The sequence below is a fragment of the Lactuca serriola genome, chromosome 8, assembly GCF_051521515.1.
Source record: "Lactuca serriola cultivar US96UC23 chromosome 8, Lser_US96UC23_V15, whole genome shotgun sequence".
In the NCBI taxonomy this organism is placed as follows: domain Eukaryota; kingdom Viridiplantae; phylum Streptophyta; class Magnoliopsida; order Asterales; family Asteraceae; genus Lactuca; species Lactuca serriola.
This window is the reverse complement of record NC_136415.1, coordinates 93,205,602-93,230,619: the sequence shown is the minus strand read 5'-3', so window position 1 is coordinate 93,230,619 and position 25,018 is coordinate 93,205,602. Positions and strand designations below refer to the sequence as shown.

The 25,018-nt window shown below is 36.8% G+C and overlaps 2 protein-coding genes across 4 annotated transcripts; one reads left to right on the top strand and one right to left on the bottom strand.

The window, feature by feature from the left end:
• The first annotated feature begins 2,417 nt into the window (after positions 1–2,417).
• On the top strand, positions 2,418–5,220 carry LOC145070654 (NAD(P)-linked oxidoreductase superfamily protein). Its single transcript, XM_079017609.1, has 10 exons — positions 2,418–2,784; positions 2,933–3,024; positions 3,104–3,144; positions 3,660–3,824; positions 3,912–3,934; positions 4,179–4,250; positions 4,351–4,518; positions 4,625–4,707; positions 4,795–4,857; positions 4,940–5,220. The coding sequence occupies exons 1-10, from the start codon at positions 2,571–2,573 to the stop codon at positions 5,123–5,125; spliced, it is 1,107 nt and encodes a 368-aa protein (XP_078873735.1). The 5' UTR covers positions 2,418–2,570; the 3' UTR covers positions 5,126–5,220.
• Positions 5,221–5,260: 40 nt separating this feature from the next.
• Positions 5,261–9,352, bottom strand: LOC145070653 (ENTH/ANTH/VHS superfamily protein). 3 transcript variants are annotated; one of them, XM_079017606.1, is made up of 16 exons: positions 9,202–9,352; positions 8,505–8,629; positions 8,342–8,411; positions 8,126–8,223; positions 7,910–8,051; positions 7,722–7,822; positions 7,544–7,627; positions 7,357–7,407; positions 7,151–7,216; positions 6,997–7,062; positions 6,817–6,897; positions 6,591–6,668; positions 6,342–6,506; positions 6,161–6,236; positions 5,963–6,072; positions 5,261–5,878 (listed from the first exon to the last, which is right to left on the bottom strand). In XM_079017606.1, exons 2-16 carry the CDS (start codon positions 8,601–8,603, stop codon positions 5,504–5,506), a joined length of 1,662 nt encoding a protein of 553 aa, XP_078873732.1. In that variant the 5' UTR covers positions 8,604–8,629; positions 9,202–9,352; the 3' UTR covers positions 5,261–5,503. The 3 variants fall into 3 exon arrangements, with proteins under 3 accessions (XP_078873732.1, XP_078873734.1, XP_078873733.1); XM_079017608.1 differs by having other exon boundaries at positions 6,342–6,503; XM_079017607.1 differs by having other exon boundaries at positions 9,132–9,286.
• Between the last annotated feature and the right edge of the window lie 15,666 nt (positions 9,353–25,018).

Sequence of the window (25,018 nt, the reverse complement as noted above, 5' to 3'; positions counted from 1 at the left end):
ATTCACTAAATATAATTGAACACCAACCTGATTTGTAATGTGGTCCGAACTTAACTTAGCCCAGGATCAGCCCAATAAAACAAAAGCAGTAGCATAGTCCAATTAATAATTTATTACAAGCCTACAAGGTAATGCATTTCTACAGTGAATTAGATCCTTCTTTTAAAATCTATATTGTATATATAAGTGTCGCCTACTATTTGACACAATTTCAACATCCAATTCAAAATCTTTCAGTTTCGTTTATCCCGACATATGACGATGTTCGTTATAGCAGTGGCCTTCGACCCACTATTGCTTCACAAACTCTAATATAAATATACACTTCAACTCTTGCTTTCAAGGATGTGAAAGATTGTGATGCAAATTGTAAAGTAATCTTTTGATGTTTGGACTGAAAATGCATTATGCGATAAAGATAGTTATTATGGATTATCTCAAGGATACTATTAGTTGAAGAACTGATATGTGGTGTATGATGATACATAGGAACATTCTTCTTAAGATGTTAAAATATCATCCAGAGCCTACAAAAGTTGTCCATTAGCTTGAAAGTTGAGATCAGGTCTCAAAAATATGCTCATTCTACTTAAAATTTAGCATTGTAGAACGCAATAAGTCTCATAAAGCATCGCAACTTTATCTGTTTATCTCAAATTACACATTGCAACGCGATAGGCATATATTAGCCTTTTTGTGATCTTACGTCTTTAGTTGTATGTGGTCATGATCTTGTTTTTCTTTTATTCTGCTTAACAAGTTTTTCCTTAATTGATGTGATTTGCATCTATAAGAATTTTGATTATTGTTTAAGAACTTAAGGTTGATTTCACTGTCTTTATCAACATCAAGTAACAATAAATACTTCACTATTAAGACATGTTTTGCGAACAAATTTGGAAACCAGTTCATTCAGGGGTAAACATTTTGATTCTGATCCAATTTGCGATCACAATTTTACTAAATATAAAGCATCTGTAGGTAAAATCTCAATCTTGATAACTTTTATATATATATATATATATATATATATATATATATATATATATATATATATATATATATATATATATATATATATATATATATATGTGTGTGTGTGTGTGTGTATGTGTGTGTGTGATAAGTTAAAATACTTTGATTAAAATTAGACATCTTTTATTAAAATTTTGTATCACCCTATTAGTTCTTCTAATTAATGTCATATCACTTGTGAACCTATTGATTTTTCATTTCAAATTTAAATTTTAAATTTCATATTCTAATTACATTAAATTAATAACATTAGAATAAAAATTAAAATAAAATTAATATAGATTATAATGTGATATAATTTCACGATTTAAATCAACGATTATAATTTTATATAATTAAAAAAATATATTTCAATTAGTAATTTATTTAAAATAATTTATTAATAATTTTGAATTTTTTAATAGGAAAATTTAGTTATTTTATTAGGGTTGTGCAAAAAACCGCACAAACCGTCCGCACCGCACCAAACTGCACCATATAATGCGGTTTAGAATTTTGTGGTGCAGTTTGCGGTTTATCATTTTATCAAACCCTACTATGCGGTGTGGTTTGCGGTTTGTATTTATAAAACTGCGATTCAAACCGCACCGCATCGTATGTTTTATATATATATATATATATATATACTTTTTTTTCTTTACTTTGTTATAACTTCAAATCATGATTTAGAAATGATGTATATAAATATATTTCTTACAATAACCAAATATCTATAATATAACATTAAAACACTATTAGATCAAGATCTCATAGTTTACAAGAATATAGCAACTATAACGGCAAAATATAAAGCAATAACAATGATACTTACAAAACTATAGTAGCATAAATCACAATTTTTTAAAAACGATTTAACTCGAAAATTGTATTTGTTTTTATAAAATGAAAGCAATCAATTTTTTTAACTCGGTCAGGTTTTTGGTTTTTTGATAAATTTAATGTTAAACAACACATCAAACCACACAAACCGCAACTAAACCGCATAAACCACCTGCATCAAACTGCACCGCATCACGCGGTTTTGAACATCTGTGGTGCGGATTGCGGTTTCTAAAATAGTCAAACCGTATATGCGGTGCGGTTTGCGGTTTTGATTCGAAACCGCACCAAACCACACCGCGCACACCTTAATTTTTATAACTGTGGTCTCATGACTTATAAACCACTAGTTTGATATAAATTAGAAAATAATAAGTTTTTTTATTAGACTATAAAAAAATATTGATGACGTTTAATCTTTTTCTTTTCCTTAAACAATACTTTATTTTTTTTAAAGTTTATCAATTTAAATTTAGAAGGGACAGAATCATATCTTTGTACCTAAAATTTGCTTAAACAAAAAATAGATGAAATAATCATATGCACAAGTACATCATGTTTCATGTGGTCCGAAGCTCTTTGGAAACTAATAGACGTGGAGAATTTATACATCGACCACCAAAAATTAATGTTTTTGCTTAGATTAGTAATTGGGTTTTCTTTTCTGAAAAGCATAATAACCAAAACCTGGAGTAATTGAAAGATCAAGTGTGGGAATGGCGTTGCAATTCACTAGTACCTGTAACTTTGCTTTTAGCCAGAGAAAGGTTGAACGAATCAGGGCAGTTGCTTCAGATGGTTTTGTGAAGGTGCAAACCGAGGAAGATAAGTTCGTGAAGCTGGGTGGTTCTGATTTGAAGCTCACAAAGCTTGGGATTGGAGCTTGGTCATGGGGCGATACCAGTTATTGGAACAATTTCGAATGGGATGGTAAGTGAGATTACATGTTGAAATGTTTGTCCACCAGGTGTTTGTTAAAAGTCCTCAGTGAACTTTTTTAAGCTTATGTGTTCTATTATCTATTGCTTTTTGACCGAAAATGGTATTGGGACCTGGTTTCTCTTCCCGATGATTGCAGATAGGAAGATGAAAGCTTGTAAGAACGCATTTGATGCAAGTATAGATAGTGGTATAACTTGGTTCGATACTGCTGAGGTTTATGGCTCCAGGGTAACAATAAATTGCATTATGATCCTACTTTTCTTGAAAAACTCTGTGTTACTACAACCTCAAATTTCTGTATTTTCAGTTCTCATTTGGCGCGATAAATTCTGAAACACTACTCGGAAGGTAATCTACAAACCATTTAGCAGTTGTTAACTTTATTTCCATAAGTTTAAATGAAATGTTGAATGAGCAATTGAAGTAGTAAGTGACACAAAGTCTGTTTATGAACTGTGTGAGTAACTGGCTATTATACCCTTCTTCTGTTAGAAGTGAATGACCATTTTACCCTTCTTTCTTTTAAGTGTTTGTATGGATAAAATACCAACTGGATAAACGATTCTAAGTGTTGTATCTGTTTATGAACCGTCTGAATGTGAGTGAATTACTATTGTACCCTTCTTTTGTTAGAAGTAAATGACCATTTTACCCTTTTTTCCTTTAAGTATATGTATGGATAAGATACTGAATGGGTACATGATGCTGTAAAAGTTATACACACAAAGTCTGTTTCTTTCATGGTCTGAATGAACTTTCGGAATGTGAGTAAATGACTATTTTACCCCTCTGTACGTCAGTCAACTTCCGTTTATAATTGAATAGAAATAATGTCATATTCACTTTGTTTTTATCTGTTTAAGATTCATTAAGGAACGTAAGAAGAAGTATCCGGAAGATGAGATAGCTGTTGCAACTAAATTTGCAGCATTACCATGGAGGCTTGGGCGCCAAAGTGTCCTCTCAGCCCTTAAGGACTCATTGAGTCGACTCGAGCTTGACTCAGTTGAACTCTATCAACTCCACTGGTTTATTTCTTAGCCTCCTCAGCTTATTTTTTCATGTCACATTCAAGTAAATCGTAATAACCAACTAACTTTTCTATTAATTTTCAGGCCAGGAATTTGGGGAAACGAAGGTACTTTGCCTACTTGGCTACATTAATGTATTAAACTTTATATCTTTTTTTTTTTTTTTGAAGTCCAACCATTTAACATTTTTTCTATGTGTCCAATCTTTACTTCTTTTCTATAAACAAGAATTATAAAACAAAGGGGTTGTTAAAGTAAAGTAGAATGGTAATGATGTCTGTCTAGATAAACCATTGAGCGACGCTAAAATGACCATTTTGCCCTTACATTCCACAATCAAATTCTTTTCAGGGTATATTGATGGTCTTGGAGATGCAGTGGATCAAGGGCTTGTGAAGGCTGTTGGAGTCTCCAACTATAGTGGTACATTTTCAATTTTTTTTTTTTTATAGTTATAATTGTTAAACCTCATTACCACTTGTTTGATAGGTTTTTTTTTCTTTTGGGAAATTTGTTTTTATAGAAAAGCGTCTTCGTGAGGCTTATAAACAGCTAAAGAAACGCGGTATCCCTTTGGCTTCAAACCAAGTCAATTACAGTCTCATTTACAGGATACCTGAGGAAAACGGTGTCAAGGCTACTTGTGATGAACTTGGGATTAGTTTAATCGCGTATTCACCTATTGCTCAAGGTTTGAATTGTAATTTTTCATTTTTTTTATAAAGAAAAATAAAACTAAAAACCCCTAAAATTGTCATTGTAATTTGCAATAACCTCGTTTTTTTCAACTCATGTAGGAGTTTTGACGGGAAAGTATACCCCACAAAACATCCCAACAGGTCCTCGAGGAAATATTTACACTGCCGAGTTCCTAACCGAGGTAAGACCACAAGGGCAAAAATGGAAAAGTTTGTGTTTTTTTATTCCATACTTATGTCATTGTCATATAATATCTGTTTCCATGCAGTTGCAACCGCTTATAAACAGGATCAAGGAGATTGGAGAGAGCTATAAGAAAACTCCAACACAGGTAAATTTAATATGACATAACAGAACAGGTTGTACTGTGTTTAGCACTGTAACCAGGACTAAGATGTATGATATGTTGCCAGGTGGCTCTCAATTGGCTCATAGCTCAAGATAATGTGATCCCAATTCCCGGAGCCAAAAATGCAGAACAAGCACAAGAATTTGGTGGGGCATTGGGTTGGAGACTAACTAGTGATGAGGTTGATGAGCTTCGTGATTTAGCTTCAAAATCAAAACCCACAATAGGTTTTCCCGTTGAAAAGATGTAAATTACCAATACACATTTCATTTTTTGTAATTAAAAAAATATATATATAGATACTTTGTTACTGATATAGATCCAATACAAACATATTTTTGTTTATTCTCCAAGCAAACAACCTCTAAGTTTATTGACAACACTGTCCAAGAATGACCACTCAATTACTATTTATATATGATACATGAATGTGCAAATGACAATCTCAAAAGTTTTACACGATATTTCTATCTTAAACAAAATAGAAAACCTTGAAAAAAAAATTGACAGACGAAAAGAATGTGAATATAACCCGAAAACATTATTCCAACCCTTGACCTCAAATAATGAACAATGCATATTCCTACTCCTAATTAACTTGTACACATTTTCACCCTGAAAAAGCCTTCTATATAAGTCCCGTATATGGATTATACGATTGAACCGGCACACCCGACCCATAAGGGTGCGAGGTGGGCCCATACGGGTTTGCAAATGGGTTTGCACTTTGTTGTGGTGGGGCCATCATCATCATTTGTTGTTGTTGGAACATGAAGGCTTGTTGTTGATGTTGTTGTTGAGCCATAGCCATTTGTATGTTGTGTGGTGCGGGTAGGGCGGTTGAGCCATAGAATGAGCCCGGTGCGGTTTGTGGCGGCGGCATCATGGTCCCGGCTAGTGGACCGTGTTCCCATGGGTTGAAGCTCGCGGTTTGGTTTTGGTTGGTTCTTCTGATTGCGTCGTCGTAGAGACTATCGAGTGTAAGTTTGTCTAGCCCTCCCGCCTGGCATTTTATATATTTGACTACTAGTCAGACAGAGACAGACAGTCTGATAAATAATTATGTTGGGAGGTAAATGTTATGTACCAATTTGCTTGAGGAAGCGGTGGTCCCATTAGAGCTTGGAGCGGTAACTAGGGCCAACTCCCATCCCGAAGTTCCGTTGAATGAAGTTGTGGCGGTTGAAGTTGGTTGGTCTAGTCATAGCAACAAATAAATTAAATTAAAAATAAATAAATAGAAATAAATTACTATTTTTTGCGACAAACACTATAAATTACATACCAACGGGAACAATAGCCAAAGCTAAAGAATTCTTCTGGTCAAATTCAGACGCGTCTGTAACCGGATCATCCAAACCCTAGCAATACAAACAAGTCATTTCTCAAGAATCCATAAATAATTAAATAATATTATATAAAAATAATAATAATACATTAGAAATAATATCAAATAATTAAAATACCAATAAATCTGGTGGTGGTTTGGAGGCAACCACTTCCACCTTAACGGGTTCAGCCACCGGTTCAGCCACGGGTGCAGGAGGTGGTGGAGATTCTGACTGTTTCTCTTGAACCTCTGTTTCCTTTTTGTATTCTATGGCCAAAATTGTTTTCGGTTTGCTATCCTGCTTTTTTGGGAACATAAAATTTAAGAAGATTTTTTTTTTTTTTTAATTTTAAATATTTATAAGAAGTAGACAGAAATATCCTACCAGATCTTTATGAACAGTAGAAGCACGAGGAGCTTCTTTCACGTATTCTTCCATGGCTTGTAGAAATGATGATGGGGGCTTCAGTATAAATTAAAAAAAAAAAAAAAAAAAAAAAAAAAAAAACAAATTAGGATGCTATAAATATAATAAACAAATCAATAGAAGTATCTTGCTATTTCTTGCATTTAATCCTAAAAACTTTATAAGCAGATGATCATATTCATACCTGCTCAATCTTAATGAACCTGTCCCCACGTCCAATATCAAGACTTTTACATACTTCATAAAACTCAGACAATCTTTCAGCCTGAAAACATTGAAGAGCATAACATATTAACATAACATATCTGCCATTTTTGCTAAAAACTTCAAAAAGTTGTGAATAAAAATCCCAGAATATTACTACCTGTTGTCCAGCTCTCCTATATATATCAAGAGCCTTAAGAGCATCATGTCGTTGCATCTCAAAGAACTGTTTCATTGTTATGTTTAAATTATCAGACCTTTTTCTTTTTCATCAAAAAGAACTTTGAATTTTAATACATAAAATTACAGTTTACCTTGTCTACCAAATTAACTGAACCATCACTAATTGCATTGTAGATTTTCATGCTTTCAGAGGCAACCTAAAGAAGCAACAAGATAATAGTAAAAAGTCATGAAAACTGAACCTTTCCCCATTAAGTCCTAACATTTTACAAATTTGCCCTCATGCTAAAGTGAAAGATGTGGTGGGTATATTATTATTAATAACAAGCTTACTAACCATAGAAAGTGCCAGCTGAATCACAAAGTTATGAACTGCTGCTCCTTGTGGCTGCATAGGATACAAATTAAGGTTCAGATTTTACTATGATTAGGTCATTAAACCCAACTTTTACATTAAAAAGCACAAAACTTTAGTGTTTATTGTTTAATAACAACTTTAACTAAATAAGTGTTAAAGATTATACCTGACAACCTAAAACACGAAATAAAAGTTGCTGAAGAGCTGGTAGTTGTTCAAGTAGATCAGGAGTATCAAGATCTTTTGTTCTCTGTATCACAATTGTTAACAAAGATTGTTAATTTAATTGAAAATTATAAATGATCAAATTATTAAACAAAACACTATATAAATTATTATCTTACAGGGCGATCTGTTTCAACATCATATTTCAAGACTCTGAAGCATTCAAGCCTTTCTTCCAAATATAATGCGTATGTCCTAACCCAGCCAGAATAATCCCATGCTGAAAAGAATATCAAAAGATATTTTTTTCAAGGATTTATACAAATCCATATATTTTGATTCATGAAAAAGAAACATTTCAAGGTACCATTTGGACTAGAATCATCTTTGAAGTACGATAAATTGAGCACATGGTTTCTGCTTCTTCCATAGTTGAGAAGTTCCTCTTGAAATGTGGGGTCCACCTCCCTCAAGGCCCGATGAATAACAATTAAGGTTTTCAAAGCAACCTGGATTTCAACAAATTTATTTAACCAATTTACATCATTTTTTTATAGTTTTAAATATTGGAAGGAATGCTTACAGCCCAATTATGTGTCTTTGACAATCTTCTTGCAAGAGCATGTATGCAATAAGCAACATCAGCTCGAGGTCTTGTAGCTGAGATAGCTGCAAATATAGCTGCAAAAAGGAGTGCAAAATTGAGGAAAACATTAGTTTTCCATTGTTTAAATAATATAAAGAAAGAAATACTTCTAAGATGCCCTGAATTTTTAACTTAAAAAGTAAAATAACATACCACGTATATGCTTTTCTTTTGCTGGGCGCTCAACATGGTTTGTTGCCTTGACAATATTTATATCCAATTCCTAAAGAAATTACACCAATGAACATCATTAAAGATAAGCATATTGCATGACTTTTCTTTAACTTATTAAGTTAATTTCAAAATATTCATGTACCTTGTAGTCACTACTAACTTTAGCTATATTGACAGTTGTGCTGTCCTTAATTGCTCCAAGAGCTTTCCGTAAACTGTTTTGAGTTCCACCACCTGACATTCTTCAACAAGGAATTCTAATCCGATCTACAAAATTAAGGAAAATTTTCAGGAAGATCATCTTAAAACCATCTCATCATCAAGATATCAACTCTTAGTGTAACCAACACTACTGAAACCTATTAGTTCCTTGAGTTTCAAGCATTAAAACTAAAACTATTAGTTCCTTCAGCTCAATTAGTTGATAGAATGATAGTCCACATATAGTAGAAGATGAATCTAGCCTATATACATCCTTCCTAACTTTGTATAGATATCAATAATCAAAAACAGTGTTTCGAATTAAACTAATAAGATAGAAGTCCATCGGGACCCTGAAAAGTGAAAACTACGAAATTCCATTACATCCATAAAAGGTATAGAAAATCAATTCATGTTTAGCAGGTTAGAGAAATAAAGTCGCAAATCAAAATTCAGCAACTGAGGTCAAAATCATAAACTAAAACCGAGAAACAGGCAACTAAATTCAAAACACACCCGGTATCTATTGATAGAATTGAAATGAACAAACTCAACGATGAACTCCTACCTTGCAAATTCGGTGTGTTTTAGCTTCAAAAACCGAAATTAGATGAATCAGAAAGATGAAATTGACTCACCGGAATCGTTTTCTAGAGAGAGAAAGAGAGACAGAGAGGCGTCTGGCTGGTGTGTGTTGTGTGTGTCTGCACCAAAAAGGTCTACAAAAACACAAAATTGGAAACGAATTTCGTATTTGGTTGGCCGTCGGCGTCAAATAACAAATGCTTTTCTAACATTAATTAATTATATTCTGTCTTAAAATACACCTCGATTTCAAATATAAATTATAAAAAAATGTTTAGCCAATAATTAAATTATTAATAAATATATTATATTTTAAATCGGTATGTTTTCAAAAAAGGAAACAGTTGCATTCTTTTGAAGTTAAAACAATATGAATTATATGTTTTTTCACTAAAGATATAGTATTTTTATTATTCGTTTATAAACTATTAAATATATGAAACTAATCAGATTTAATGAATAAAACATGAAGGACAAACATATGAGAATTCTGAAAAATAATGTAATTATAATGGATACTCAAATTAAAATATGTGTTGTCATATTGAAAAGTATGTTATAGTATGTAACGTAGAAAATGATTTCCAGAGATTTGACCCCAGAGTTGTTGATACCTGCTTGTTTTTGTAAGTATTTTTATATTATTGTTATTGCTATTTTATGTATTTATTTTTGTGTAAAAATCACTTTCAGTCATGCAAAAACAATTGTATTAAGATGTTTGTATATTAAGAAGTAGTGGATAATATACTTATGACATGCCATATTTATTTTGATTATGTTAGTCATCTATGACACATCAATTGCTAACACATAAAGCACATATTGACATATTCTTTTACTTCAAGAATGAATATATAACTTAAGTATCTTCTTTAAATCAATTAGTTTTTAATTCAAAAGTTAATTCTAGTAGTTTTTTTATTGGTTTTAGCTTTTATGTTGTATATTATTTCATAAATTTCAAAATTTTATATTACACACCCAACTACTTGTCATAAATACCTGAATTAAGCTATATATTTCACCCATCGTGTGAAAATATGTAACATTTTGAGATACATTTAATTTAATTTAATTTTACTAACTAATAATTGAATAGTATAGTTGCTGTATTTTTATTTTTATTTACCAATATAATTATAAGCATATTTAAATTTAAATATTTAAAAAATGTAAAAAAGGAATAAAAAGTAAACCAGAAAATTCCAAATCTTCATTTAGATCCTCTCATTTATATCGCAACATTGCGGAAAAAGTACGATGATTGAATACATCCACAAAAAATCAAATCCATGTATACAAATAAATAGAGACCGTCCGATCAAAAATGAATGAGTTAGATTGGATTCAATGGTTTTAGCGAGACCACCTATTTTCAGATCCAGCGGTTATAGACAGCTTTGCGGTGGATGAAAGAGACAGCATGTGTTCCACAGTTTATTCACATGTGCTCCTTTAAGATACTAATATTGACAAAATAGTCCCTAACTCTTCTGTTTCGGTCAATCTTTTCATTTTGTAACTTTTTTCCCTTTTGCACCCAATTATTCATGAAAGTTTAAATCTCCCTTTTTCATGTCCCACATTTGCAATTATTATCAATAGATCTTCATTTTTCATTACGATTTTTTATTGTATAATATCGCCACCATAGTATGTTACATGTGTTAGGTAATATTTACTCTATTCCAAAATGTGTTTAGTATAGAAAAAAAATTAAAGAGGCTTTTATTATAATCTACAACTGAAGTACGAAAAGTGATTTAAAAGAAAAAAGAGGGCCGAAAGTGGGGCTAAAGTCATTATTTTAAAGTTGTGTGCATTAATAGAATTCAAATAAAGTTTGCGGGTAAAATATCAATTTATATTTTATATCTTTTACGAAAAATGAAATAATTAGCAGCTGGGCCCACTTCATGAGGTTGACCTTCTAGCAGCAGCCAATTATTCACAAAATTGCAAGTAAGGACACCAAATTGTCGGTGAGGGTATCTATATTTACATATTTCGCCCTTATAAATGAAATAATGCGAAATAAGCACTATCAATTATTAGTATATTCTAAAAGGGAAAGTCGGTGGCCCGACTTTTCTTTTAATAATCCCTACGTTTTTTATATCTATCACTTTTTTCCTTTTAGTTTATAAAAGAACATTTGTACCCTTTACTTTTTAGAATTACATTTTTACCCACTTAACTTTAAAAACTTTCTAAATTGTCATTTCCACATTTTTTATTTTCTAGACTTTCGTATTTACCCATTTAATATATAATCTGATTGTTTTCATAGTTAACACCTTTAACTTTATAAATATCATTTTCACCGTTTCGACTTTGACTTTGAAAGAGTTCCTCCCATGTATTATATATAATCGGATTTTTCTATCCATCGGTTTTATCTATGTTTCAGCATAAAACTTTTACATTTTCATGTTTATTTTAAAACATTTTCTTGGCATGGTTGTTGCTCTTGACTTTAGTGACTGGCAACTTAAATCAAAGTTTCTATGCATGAATTTGATCTCTGACTTTTGTCCTAATTGCTCATATCAATAACTACATTGCTAACTACATATGACGCATCTTTTATGTTTTTTTTGGTGAAAATACATCTTTTTTGTGGAAACCAATAACAATGAATTTTTTTTCTACAACAAAAAAGTAAATGAGAAGCCCTCAGTTGCCACCTTTCTCAAATAAAAGACCTATCTTGTCAAAACTTCAAATTTCCATAGTTTCCTAGATATAACTTTGTTTCTAATGAACCTCATATCCACGAAAAGGTGACGAGAAGCCCTATGCTTCTAGCAACTCGTCGCAGCCCCGAGGCTTCCTCATGCCCGGGTTGCAGCCCACGAACCTTAAATCACGGATGATCCGAAACAGAATGTTACAATTCTCCTCCACTTGAATTAGATTTCGCCCTCAAAATCGCTCCTTATCAACACATAGATCGAACATAACCTGAGAAGCACCACCGAAAGGACCTCATATCATACAATAATCTCTTCCAAAGACACCTGAACCCAGTAGGAACTCCCGACCCCAAAGAAGGATAGACCCTTCTGCCGCTGCGGTACTCGATTTGTCTCTCTAGAAATTGAAAACTCTAGCGGTCTATCTCCCTGCCAGACCAAGCTCGCAAAACATCATCATGTTAATCGCTTATCGAACAACAGACTCTAAGAACACTCTACCAATTATGATTCTCTAATAGATCTCGGTCGTAACTCAAAAGGAACGGAAATGTCATATCCCACTAAGGACCCACTGCCTGATTAGCTATCAGAACTCTTCTGAAGGAATGATCCTCAAAACTCTGTCCTCATACACAAGAAGGCGGTCAAGCCAGCTCGGAACAATCCTCTGACACCCTTAATCGTAAGCCCCAGTTCCTCTCAAATGTTCCTTCTAAAAATGAACACCAAGTCAACTCCCGACCCAACAGTTGTACCTCCAAGGGCTACTCATTGCCCATCCAACAGTCAACTTTATAATTCCTTTTCATAATAGTTATCTCAGCTCATCATGTGACCCGCGAAGTCACAAAATTCGCATTACCTCAAGCGAACTCTACAATCCCCTTTCAAAAGTCGCCTCACCTCTGACCCCTGTCGTCTACTACTCGCTAGTGCCAAGCATCTCATGGTCCTTCCCAAACCAATGAACTAGCCCACTCAAGTCTAAAACACCAGACGGAAACAGATCCCTCTCAGAATGAGATCCACCCGAAATCCCAACCTGCTCGTCCTCCACACAGATAGAGCCAAACTCACCCATCAAATTCTGGTCCGACACAGAATTGGAACTACTCGTTCCAATCTAGCGCTCAACTAATGAACCATGTTCCACGATTATACATATGCATTACACCTTCGTCCGCCGATTCGCGACAGTCCCTCTATAACTCAAAACACAACGGGTTCCGACCACTGCCGAGACCCCAGACTCGCCCTTGGTTCGGCCCCCAGGCCCTCACAGACTCCTCCGATAAGGCTACCCAGGCCTAAAAGCCCCTCTGCGTCATCCCTGACTAGCAAGGCTGCGGCTCTCGTAGTTATACAATACTCTCTCATTGACTAACAATTGTTACGGCTCCCCATAGTCCTCTGACACTCTCTTATTGCCTCACAAATGCTACGGATCCTCGCAGTCGTATGATACTCTCTCTCTCTCTGACTCATGTATATTACGGCTCCCTATAATCATACGATACTTTCTCTCTGAATCATGTATGTTACGGCTCCCCATAATCATACGATACTCTCTCTCTCTCTCTCTCTCTCTTACTCATATATGTTACGGCTAAAGGGTTTTGAGCATTTTAACACTCCTATGGTATACATGCAACCCTAGAAACCTTGGATCTATGTTTTCTCTATTATATATGCAAATTTGATTTTTCCAAGGTTCTCAACCTAACTAGCATGTTATGGGGTACTTGTAACATAAAATCTAGTAGAATAACATACATTTTCTTTGTGGTTGATTGCTTGGAGTTTTGAGAGCCTAGCACCAATAATGTGGATGCCTCAAGTGGAATCACAAATCACCAAATCAACTTGGAAGCCTTTAAGAGAATAGTATGCACACTAGAAATCGACCCACTCTTGTTCACTCACACACTAGTGTCATTTCATGTGTCAAAGACCTCTTTATATAGTATGGTGGATTATGGTTACATCCATGTAAACCCTAATACCCATGACCTTTTATTTCCATATGATCTATGGGTTAAAAACTCCATGGACTATCCATGCAAGCTTAGCACATCCTAAATGAACTTTTTCCCTTTCTATTTATAAGAGTCCATATTTAATTAGTTTCTTTTGCTCACTAAATTAATTTCAAATTAATTCTTGATCAATACTAATTAAATAATATGATTTCATATTAATATATTATAACTTATAATATATTAATAAATCATAAATATACTATTCTCAAAAGATTATCCATACAAATTGTTTCAGTGAAGTGCAACCCAAATGGACCATGTCGGGTCGGGTCAAGTACATACCAAATATAGTTACGGACTTAGACACCTTATCCAACAATGGCTCCCCGTAATCATATTATACTCTCTTTTATTCTCCATGGGCTCTCTCCACGGTCTTCCCTGTCAGTCCTAAGTGATTACTCCAACTCGGATCTGTTCACTCTCTTATCACCCCACATTCTCATCCTCAAGTCGTCACCCCACTGAGTCTACTAGCTCATGCTCTGTGGTCCAACCATGTAACAGCCCGGAATTCCAGGTATTGTTATATTTATGATTTTTGGTGTTTTAAGAGGGGACTCGGTGAGTTGGAGCCTAGACTCGCCGAGTCGGATCGCGGATTTGGTCGCGGGTTCGCGACTAGACTCGACGAGTCCGGATATGGACTCGGCGAGTCTGCGCTGTTTAGCGAAAACCCTAACCATTCAGGTTTGGGACGTATATAAGGGACTTTATGGCCGTCATTGTTCACCCTAGTCCTCTGAGAGAAACCCTAATTCGATTGTGAGCGTCTAGAGCAAGGTTGAAGACCATTGTTGATTTTGGAAGTGTTGTTTTGCAAGGAAGAAGAGGCTTGGTTAAGGGAACAACATGAGGAGCCACGTTCTGTGGATTGGGGACACAGAGAGCACGTTATTCAGGTAATATTTCGAGTTACATTCTTCTATGTTGATGTGTATATGGATTTAGGGTTTATTAAACCCTTTTGTGGCTAGATTGAATGTTACTTTAGTCCCCCAAACGATTGGAACCCTGTATTGGGATCTTTAGAAGTCCAGAATGTCCCATGCCTGAGCATTTCGGAAATCAATGGAGGTTTTGGATTGGAATCCTTATGCCTTAGGTCAAAATGTAAAGTATGAGTCATGGGGTGTATTATGAGCACCGCAATGAGGACCTTACGTGATGAATCAGTCTAGGAAGGCCAGACCTATGAATGGTCGGAGCAGTTCTGACCTTAGAAAGCAGTTTGAGCGGTTGCATGGCATGGACTCGCCGAGTCCGATGAACAGACTCTGCGAGTAGCTTGAAGATTAACTGGGACTCGTCGAGTTGTTCTTCAGACTCGGCGAGTTGAGTCGGGGTGGCCCCGCGATTCTTCCAGGAGAAACTCGTCGAGTCAAGGAGGATACTCGACGAGTAGAAAGGGAATCTTAGAGAATTGGTGAGGACGTCTAGACTCGCCGAGTCGCCCTAGCACTCGCCGAGTCAGGTCAAGTTGACCGTTGACCAGAGTTGACCTATGTTTGACCTCTTAGGGATAGTCAAACTTAGAAGATAAGAAGTGTTAATAAGAGATATATGATGTTATAGGGAGATTGTAGCTTGGCGGATCGATCACGAGTGATTTCGGGATTTGCTAGCTTTCGATATTCACGAGGTGAGTCTTCTCACTATACTGTACCCGGAGGGGTTTGACTGTGTGACCGGAAGGTCAGATATGATATGTGATATGTGTGTTTTATGTGCTATGTATAATATATTTTATATGGGCCGGAAGGCATTATGTTATGGGCCGGAAGGCATTATGTTATGGGCCGGAAGGCGAATATGTTATGGGCCGGAAGGCGTTGTGTTGTGGACTGGAAGGTCGGCGTGGGTAGGACCGGAAGGTTTACCCAGCAGGGACGGAAGTCCCCTGAGACACATGGACCGGAAGGTCAGGGCCTGGGAAGGGCGTATGTGCGTAAGTTGTATATTGGGGAACTCACTAAGCATTTATGCTTACAGTTGTTATGTATGTGTTTCAGGTACTAGCGAGGACCGTGGGAAGGCGCCGGCGTGATCTGTACACACTGAAGGATGTTTTGTGATCTTGGGATTTAGATGACTTGTATTTTTGACATGGCACTTGAAATGTTTATACTTTGTTTGAATGAAAATAACTTACTTTGAAATGAAAATTTTGTTTGAAAAATTACGGTGTTACAAACCATATATAGGTACACACACACCAAGATTAAGCAACTCTACTTTTGACGACAATTGCCGCAACAAGACACTTTCTCCTGCTACAATTCACATTTGGATAGTCTCGTCCTATGACAATTAGGTGAAGGGTTCCTACTGGAACAATAGTCACTCGGTACACCACTTGTCATCTCACAACTCAAGTCTCAAAATAATCCCAAAAGTTTAGGGTGTCATACTCAGATACCCCGGTACATCATCACAGACGCTCACAATGTCTTGTCTCATCCAGGGATCTTCCACTCACAGCATACCGCAATACATCCTCTCAGAATCTCACCATGTCTTGCCTCGACCACTGATCTTCCACTCGCACAACTTGCCACCTCTAAATACTCCAACTCACAACTTGAAATACGGAGGAATCATCAATGATAAAGAACACATTGATGATTATCTGAAATCCCATCTCCTATTGCTCAAAATCCATGGAAGAATACTCATACCGACTCTGAAGTTGATTTCCAAACAACTGTTGCCCTTCCTGGTGTGCATATAACAACCCATATATCGAACTAGAAATTCTCAACAGTCGAAATCGGACCTCAACGAACCAACCGCCTCGAATCTCAACCACTGCCACTTGAAGAGTTCCTAACCACAATAAGGTCCCTAGCCAACGACTACTTACTATGGTTGCATTATCTCACTTTGCACCTTGTCTCATCCACTAATGACCCAAGTCTCATATTTCCGTACTATAGATCTCCATAATCAGTTCTTTAACCGCACTTGAACAAATCTCTGATCCTCTTAATAAAATACTCAGTTCTCCCCCACTCAGGGTATGAACCATCACCAATTGGCATACCAACAGTCTATTCCACAGACTATTTCACCAGGTACATCACACTTGACTCTTGGAACGTACTACGTAATCACTCAATAATCTTCCTAATGGAAACCAAGCAACTCCAAATATCCCGTAACTCAGATAAAAATCTTAGAATCCTCCCAACGTGACTGCTTCTAGTCATCTCGAAGCCTCAGACTGACACACCGCCGGATACCCCAACTGTTCTGAATTAGTCCTGACTCTCAATCTGGAAATAATGCAATATCACGCACCTCGTCTCTGATTCCTCGACCAGCCTCCCATTACGAGAATAATCATAAAAGCAAGAGACCTCACTCTCATAGTCGATACACATCGCAGACAACGAAGGCCACCGCCCCGATATACTCCTCTTAATCACCTGGAACTGCTGCTAAAAGTATGCCTCCCTCAATAAGGCACCTCCTTGTTCTCTTCCATCTTAGTCCCAATAATGACTCTCTCATGGAATAAGAATTACCTCGTAGCAAACATACTGCCCAAATACTCTGTTGAAAAGGTTGCAACCCTATGCTACCCCACGGGGTTTACCTCCAAACTCTGAAACCGGAAGCTCGTTATCTTTTTGCTTCTCCCAGGAAGCGGGGACAACGCAACTCTTGTCACAAAAGGTGACGTCTCATCTATCGGTCGATTGCTCAACTCATACCGCGATCCTCCAATAAGCATCATCTTTACTTATCATTGAGTCTTGCGACTCCAATTAGCATCTCACCAATAAAATCTCTCGGAAACTAACTCGATTTCCCTCTCTAGGTATGATCCATTGAAACTCGTTCGACATGGCCCTATGGCCCCACACTCTATCATATTTGTTCTTGGTCTAATCAATCACAGTGGGATAACTGGTAAACTCTGAAGCACTAATCGTCACGAATCATGGTACTTGAACCATGTTATCACCTCTCAATCTGCCACAATCATGGTACTTGAACCATGTTATCACCTCTCAATCTACTGCATAGAGCCTCTGGAATTCTCCCTGTTTTGAGTACGGATCCTCTTCTTTCAGTAGTACGGGCCCATACTGTTGGAATAGTGTCTAAGGCTGCAACTATATTAGGCAAGTATTTGACCCGGTTGTACATGGTCCTTTTGGGTTGCCTTCACCATAGCAACTTGATAGGATGATTTATTAAGAGAGAGTAAATATTATTAATATATTATGAGGATAATATAAAGAATAATATATTGTTATTTGATTAATATAAGTCATAGAATTAATTGGAATTAATTTGGTGACTTAAAGAGATTAATTAAATAAAGGGGTATAAACTGTCAATTGTTTGATAGTTAAGCTTTAGACTGTAAATCCTTATAGATAGAGATGGGACGAATTCTAGAAGCTAAAGGATAGCTAAATTCGTCGAAGGCTTATCTATGGAAAGGATTTGGATAGCCTTAAGAGAAGATTATCCAATTAGGGTTTAGGTTGTAACCCTTAAGGAGTCTACAAGTATAAATAGACCCCATGACATAAGGAAATCGACACCTCTCCTAAAGTAAGAGAACCCTGGCCGATTTCCTCCCCTCTCCTCTCTACTAAATCATCTTTCTTGCTATTGGTGTTTGTAAGCCATTAGAGGAGTGACATTTGTGACTCTAGAAGCTCCAAGACCACAAGATCAACAAGGAACTCAAAGGTATGGTTCTAGATCTGCTTCAATGTTATTATTTAACCTAATTAGCCATTAGAAGTCTTGGATTCAAATCATGTTTAATTAGAAAGCCTAGATCCAAGCATTAGGGTTTTGCATGCGCACATAGGAAAGTTCTTATGGCTAAAACCCATCAGTGGTATCAGAGCCTAGCTTGGTTTTCTTTAAATTGATGCTTGATTAACTGAAACAAACCTGCAAAATTCGAATTTTTGGTTTCTGAGTCATGGACTCGGCGAGTTCCAATGTGGACTCGGCGAGTCCCTTTGTGCACTCGGCGAGTCTAGGCGTCAGGAATGGCCAGATTCGGGATTTTTTCCTAATTATCTTATGGAAACTTACCTTAATCATAATAGATCAACCTAAATCCGATTTTTTGATATATATTACTATTATCTTGATCTAGTTAAAGGTATTTATCATCTAATAAAATATTTAATTTCCTTATATGATAATTAATTAATTATTTTAATTATTTTGGTAATTATCTTTCAAAGAAATCTTGAATAAAATCAAATATAGATAATTAGGATATTAATTGTTAATTGGAATTATTTGTTATTTGATCCTCCATGTTTTAAATGTTTAAAACTTGCCCTCAAGTTTTGAAATTTATATTTGTTATTAAAAGTTTTAATTTAGACAACTTAAATTTCAAACCCTAGATTTTAAAAGGTTTAAAATACAACCATATACTAATATGATATTACTAGAATAATATATATATATATATATATATATATATATATATATATATATATATATATAAATGCTAGTCTTACCGTTAGTAGGCCTCATTCACGAAGCCGATCTATAAGGTGGGTATAAGGTTGCGGCCTATAAAATGGCGCTTAATGGGTGTACACTCACACCCACCGCTTGCTTGATTGGTGGAGGGTCGTTAGCCGAACGGGTAGGATAGGGCAACCTCATCCTCTCATTAAAAGTATAATAAGTAATACAAAGTAACTACACATTTTTTTTTAAATTCCCAATCTTAGTTACTTTAGGAAAAGTGAATTGATGCAATCTCATGAAATTACACTTTGCACCCTTGCTAAGAAGTTAGTGGAGCGTGTGTGGTTTACCGGCACACTAATTGGTTCTAAGCAAAGGTGGAAAAGGGTGATTCATTGTTTATCATAGTTCGATGGAGCGTGTGTGGTTTACTGGCACATCGAATATGTGATCGTTACAATGAAGGCACCATGTGAATTTGCATGGTAATTCACACCCGCTTTGTGATCCTCGGTATCTCAGTCACAAACAAGAGGGGCATATCGAGATTTAAACATGCCATTGAATAGTTTTAATGAATCTCATCCGAACCTAGGAATTCTCAAATACACTTAGGACTAATAGTTTAAGTTTTGTGATGGAGAATTAGTGAATCGTCATTCACTTACCTTCAATTTATTTGCATGTTAGATTACGGCATCCCTTTTCTAGTATGTAAATGTTATTGTTGGATCCTAGCCCTAATTTTTCTTATTGGGTGATAATTAGGGATTCTTGTTCTAATCTATCTTTGTCCTTTTCTTTTGTAGATGTCGAACGCAAACAACGCTGCTGCTAGTTCTTTCACGTTGATGAGCCTTTGCCAAAAGGTCACCTTCGATGGAACGAACTTTAGCGAATGGATAAGATACATTCGCACCATTGCTCGCTATGAGGATAAGGAGTATGTCCTCGATGAGAAGCTCGAGAAAATCAACCCCGAAATCGCTACTCCGGCCGAAATCACCGCTTTTGAAACTCATGAGCGAGATGCAACGAAGGTACATTGCATCATGATTGCCACCATGAACTCCGAATTCCAAAAGTCCTACCAGGACATGTACCCGTACGAGATGCACCAAGACTTATTGGAGAGATACCACCAGAATGCGAGACAAGAGCGTTATGAGATTTTCACTAACATGATTTCCGCTAAGATGGTTCATGGAGAATCTCTTACCGTGCACCTGCAAAAGATGCAAAGGTATGTCGACCGCCTTCGCAAGTTAAATGTTGACTTCAGTGAAGACTTGGAGATCGACATGGTGCTTCACTCTTTGCCTTCGATGTGCAACCAATTTAGGATGACCTACCACATGAACAAAGAAGAGGTCACCCTAAGTAAACTCCAAGGTCTCTTGAGGGTCGCTGAGAGCAACTTCAAGGACAAGTCTGTTGCACCTACTCCCAATCCAACTACTGCTCCTGTCTTGGCTATTGGTCAAGGAAAGAGAAAGAAGAGGAAAGCTTCATCGAAGAACTATCGCAAGGTCAAAGCCCGAGATGGTGCCTCTTCTAGTGGGACCAAAGTTGATCCCGCTAAGCCCTTCCCTAACCCGAAGGAGGCAGAGTGCCACCACTACCACAAGATAGGACATTGGAAGAAAAGCTGCCCAGAGTACCTGCAAGCAATCAAAGAAGGAAAGATCAAGCCATCTTTCGTAGGTATATATACAATTAAATCTAACGATTCTAATCATGCTATTTCTTGGGTTCTTGATACCGGTTGTGGTTACCACATTTGTTCTAATGTGCAGGGACTAAGAAGAAGTAGGGATGTGGAGCAAGGAAGGATCAATCTAATCATGGGGAACAGAAGATCGTCGCCTGTGACCAAGATTGGAGTGTATTCTTTAGTGCTTAGGAATAATTTGGTTTTAGATTTGAACAGTTGTTGCTATTCGCCAGAAATGGCTAGAAACATCATTTCATTTCATGGTTTATATAGACAAGGATTTAGATTTTCTTTTAATAATGAGAATGGTTCTATTTTAGCTTATCTAAATGGTGTTTTTTACTTTGAAGCTATACCATGTAATGGAATATATGAAACTGTTATGATTGTTGGTAACTTAGGAAATGATGTTTTGAATATAGATTCTTCCACTAGTATGGATAAAGCATCCTTGTGGCATTGTCGTCTTGGACATGTCAACAAGAAACGCATAGCCCAACTCCAAAAGGATGGAGTGTTGGAGTCATTCGACCTTAGGGAAGATGACACATGTGAGTCTTGTTTGCTAGGAAAGATGACTAAATCACCCTTCACGAGTACGTGTGAAAGGGGTGAGAGTCTATTGGACCTAATACATACCGATGTATGCGGACCGTTTAGATCAACCACGAAGGATGGGAACCGCTTATATGTGACTTTTACCGATGATTATAGTAGATATGGGTATATCTACTTAATCAAGCAAAAGTCAGAAACCTTTGAAAAGTTCAAAGAGTTCAAGAATGAAGTGGAGAATCAATTGGGCAGGAAAATCAAGATGCTTCGATCCGATCGAGGAAGAGAGTACCTAAGTCTTGAATTCCACGATTATCTCAAGGAGTGTGGAATAGTTTCACAATTGACGCCTCCTAGGACACCGCAGTTGAATGGTGTGTCAGAAAGGCGTAATCAAACCTTATTGGATATGGTTCGCTCTATGATGAGTCGTGCTTCACTACCTATCTCTTTTTGGGGGTATGCCTTAGAGACTGCCACCCATATCCTTAACCGAGTCCCTACTAAGAAGGTTGCCAAAACACCTCACGAGATGTGGATAGGGAAAGCTCCCTCGTTGGCACATATCAAGGTTTGGGGTTGCGAGGCTTTCGTAAGACGAGATACTCACGACAAGCTTGAACCTCGAAGTGAGCGATGTATTTTCATCGGCTACCCGCAGACATCCTTTGGATATCTCTTCTATAGACCAAAGGACAATGTTGTCTTTGTTTCGAGGAGAGGAGTTTTCCGAGAGCGAGAACTCATAAGCCAAGGAGACAGTGGGAGGCAAATCGAACTTGAAGAGATTCAAGAGTCGATAGATGAAGGAACCTCTACCGCTGGCACTCAACCCGAGGAGGAAACTCCGGTTGAACTGATTGACGAGTCCTTACCTCTTAGACGTTCCGATAGAGTTAGAGTTCATCCCCAGTTTTATGGTTTTCATATTACTACCGAAGGGGACACGTATATTAGTGATGGTACACTAGTAAATCTTGATGAACCTAATAGCTATAAGGAAGCCATGGCAGGCCCGGAGTCTGCGAAATGGAAAGAGGCAATGGATAGCGAGATCCAATCCATGTATGATAACCAAGTTTGGAATTTGGTTGATTATGTGCCCGGACGTAAAACCGTTGGGTGCAAGTGGATCTTCAAGAAGAAGACCGACGTGGATGGAAACGTGCACACATATAAAGCGCGATTGGTTGCGAAGGGCTTTACTCAAACTCCCGGAGTTGACTATGATGAGACCTTTTCACCAGTTGCGAAGATTAAATCTATTAGAGTGACGCTAGCAATTGCCGCATTTCATGATTATGAAATTTGGAAAATGGATGTCAAGACCGCTTTCCTTAACGGAAAGTTGGCTGAGGATGTTTACATGGCTCAGCCAGAGGGGTTTGTGGATCCGAAGCATCCAAATAGAGTGTGTAAGCTTGAAAAGTCCATTTATGGACTTAAGCAAGCGTCTCACAGATGGAATCTTTGCTTCGATGAGAAAGTCAAAGAGTTTGGATTTGTACGAAGCGAAGACGAGTCTTGTGTATATGTCAAAGCCAGTGGGAGTATAGTAAGCTTCCTCGTTCTATATGTCGATGTCATATTACTCATAGGAAACGACATCCCGACTCTGCAGGAGGTTAAGTCCTGGCTTGGGAAGTGCTTCGCTATGAAGGACCTCGGAGAGGCTTCTTACATTTTGGGAATAAGGATAGTAAGAGAAAGAAGTAAGAGACTAATTGGACTTAGTCAGAATACTTACTTAGAGAAGGTACTAAAACGTTTTAGTATGGAAAACTCAAAGAAGGGAGAATTACCGATACAAAGTAATGCCAAGTTGAGTAAGACTCAAAGTCTGAGTACCGAAGCCGAAATAGCAGAAATGAGCCGAGTACCATACGCTTCCGCAGTTGGCTCAATCATGTACGCTATGACTTGTACTCGCCCTGATGTAGCCTTCGCTTTGAGCATGGTTAGCAGATATCAAGGGAATCCTGGCAGAGCACATTGGATTGCGGTGAAGAACATCCTTAAGTACCTTCGGAGGACGAAGGAATGGTTCTTAGTCCTCGGAGGGAGTGATGACTTGAAGGTGCGAGGGTATAGTGACGCCAGTTTTCAGACCGACAGGGACAACTACCGTTCGCAGTCGGGCTGAGTCTTTACCCTAAATGGAGGAGCAGTGACATGGAAAAGTTCCAAGCAGGAAACCGTAGCTGATTCAACGTGCGAATCAGAGTACATTGCAGCGAGCGAAGCGTCGAAGGAGGCAATATGGCTAAATAACTTCATCGGTGAACTTGGAGTTGTACTTGCCATAAAGGAGCCCATGGAGATTTTATGTGATAACGAAGGTGCGGTTGCCTTGACCAAGGAACCGAGGGATCATGGTAGATCAAGACATATCGACAGAAAATATCACTTCATCAGACATCGTGTAGAAGAAGGACAACTCGTAGCGAATAGGATATCATCAGAAGATAACCCAACAGATCCGCTTACGAAGGGACTGAGTAGGGTTAAGCACTTGCAGCATGCTAGGAGTATTGGGCTGAAGGATGATATTAGCGTAGATTAGATAGTATTAGAAACGTGTAATAGATAAATGTAATTAACATTTGATGATTAAATAAAGGAGTTTTATTTATAAGTAATGTTACTATCTTATGTTAATTGTTTAACTATTGTTTCGCTTTGCATGTTTTGACTTCCAGAATAATTGAAATTATTAGGAATAATAGAAATTGTTCAAATAGTCCACAATCGTTCATATGTTGGAAGTAAATATGAATGAAGATTGTCATGAATTGGCGTGTAGATTGTCTAAATGGTGTTAGACATAGCAAAGGGTTGCTACAACGTTCATGAGTGCTTATGAACTAGTTTTGAGCATTGGAACAAACCCGCGCTTGCTGGAATCACCTTATGGAATACGATATAAAAGGTGATCGCAAGACGATAATATCCTATAGTCTTAAAACCTAGATATATGATTTGTTATTTGTTAATTGATTGTACATTGATAATGCGAAAACGCATCAGTAACTCAGTGTTATAAAACGCATTGTTGTGTATAGTTGGTTAATGGATAAGTAAATGCATATAAGTCGAAGTTTATCTGTAACTTTTATCTAAGAAGGTAAAAGTGATATCTCGGCCGCTCGATGATTTGATTTGACTTATGTGTCGGGCCCGATCAGAACTGAATTGATGTGTTCGATTAAGTTCTATGTCAAATAAATCAGAGATCGAGAAACCTAAATGCTTTACTAACCATTCCATAGGATTGTCAGCATGATATCTAACAGAGGACTGTACGTTCCGTTATCTAAAGGACAAGATTGATTAAATCAGAGTTTGACAGCGTCTTTGAGAGCTACGATTGCAAACCGAATTGTACTTGTGTATATAG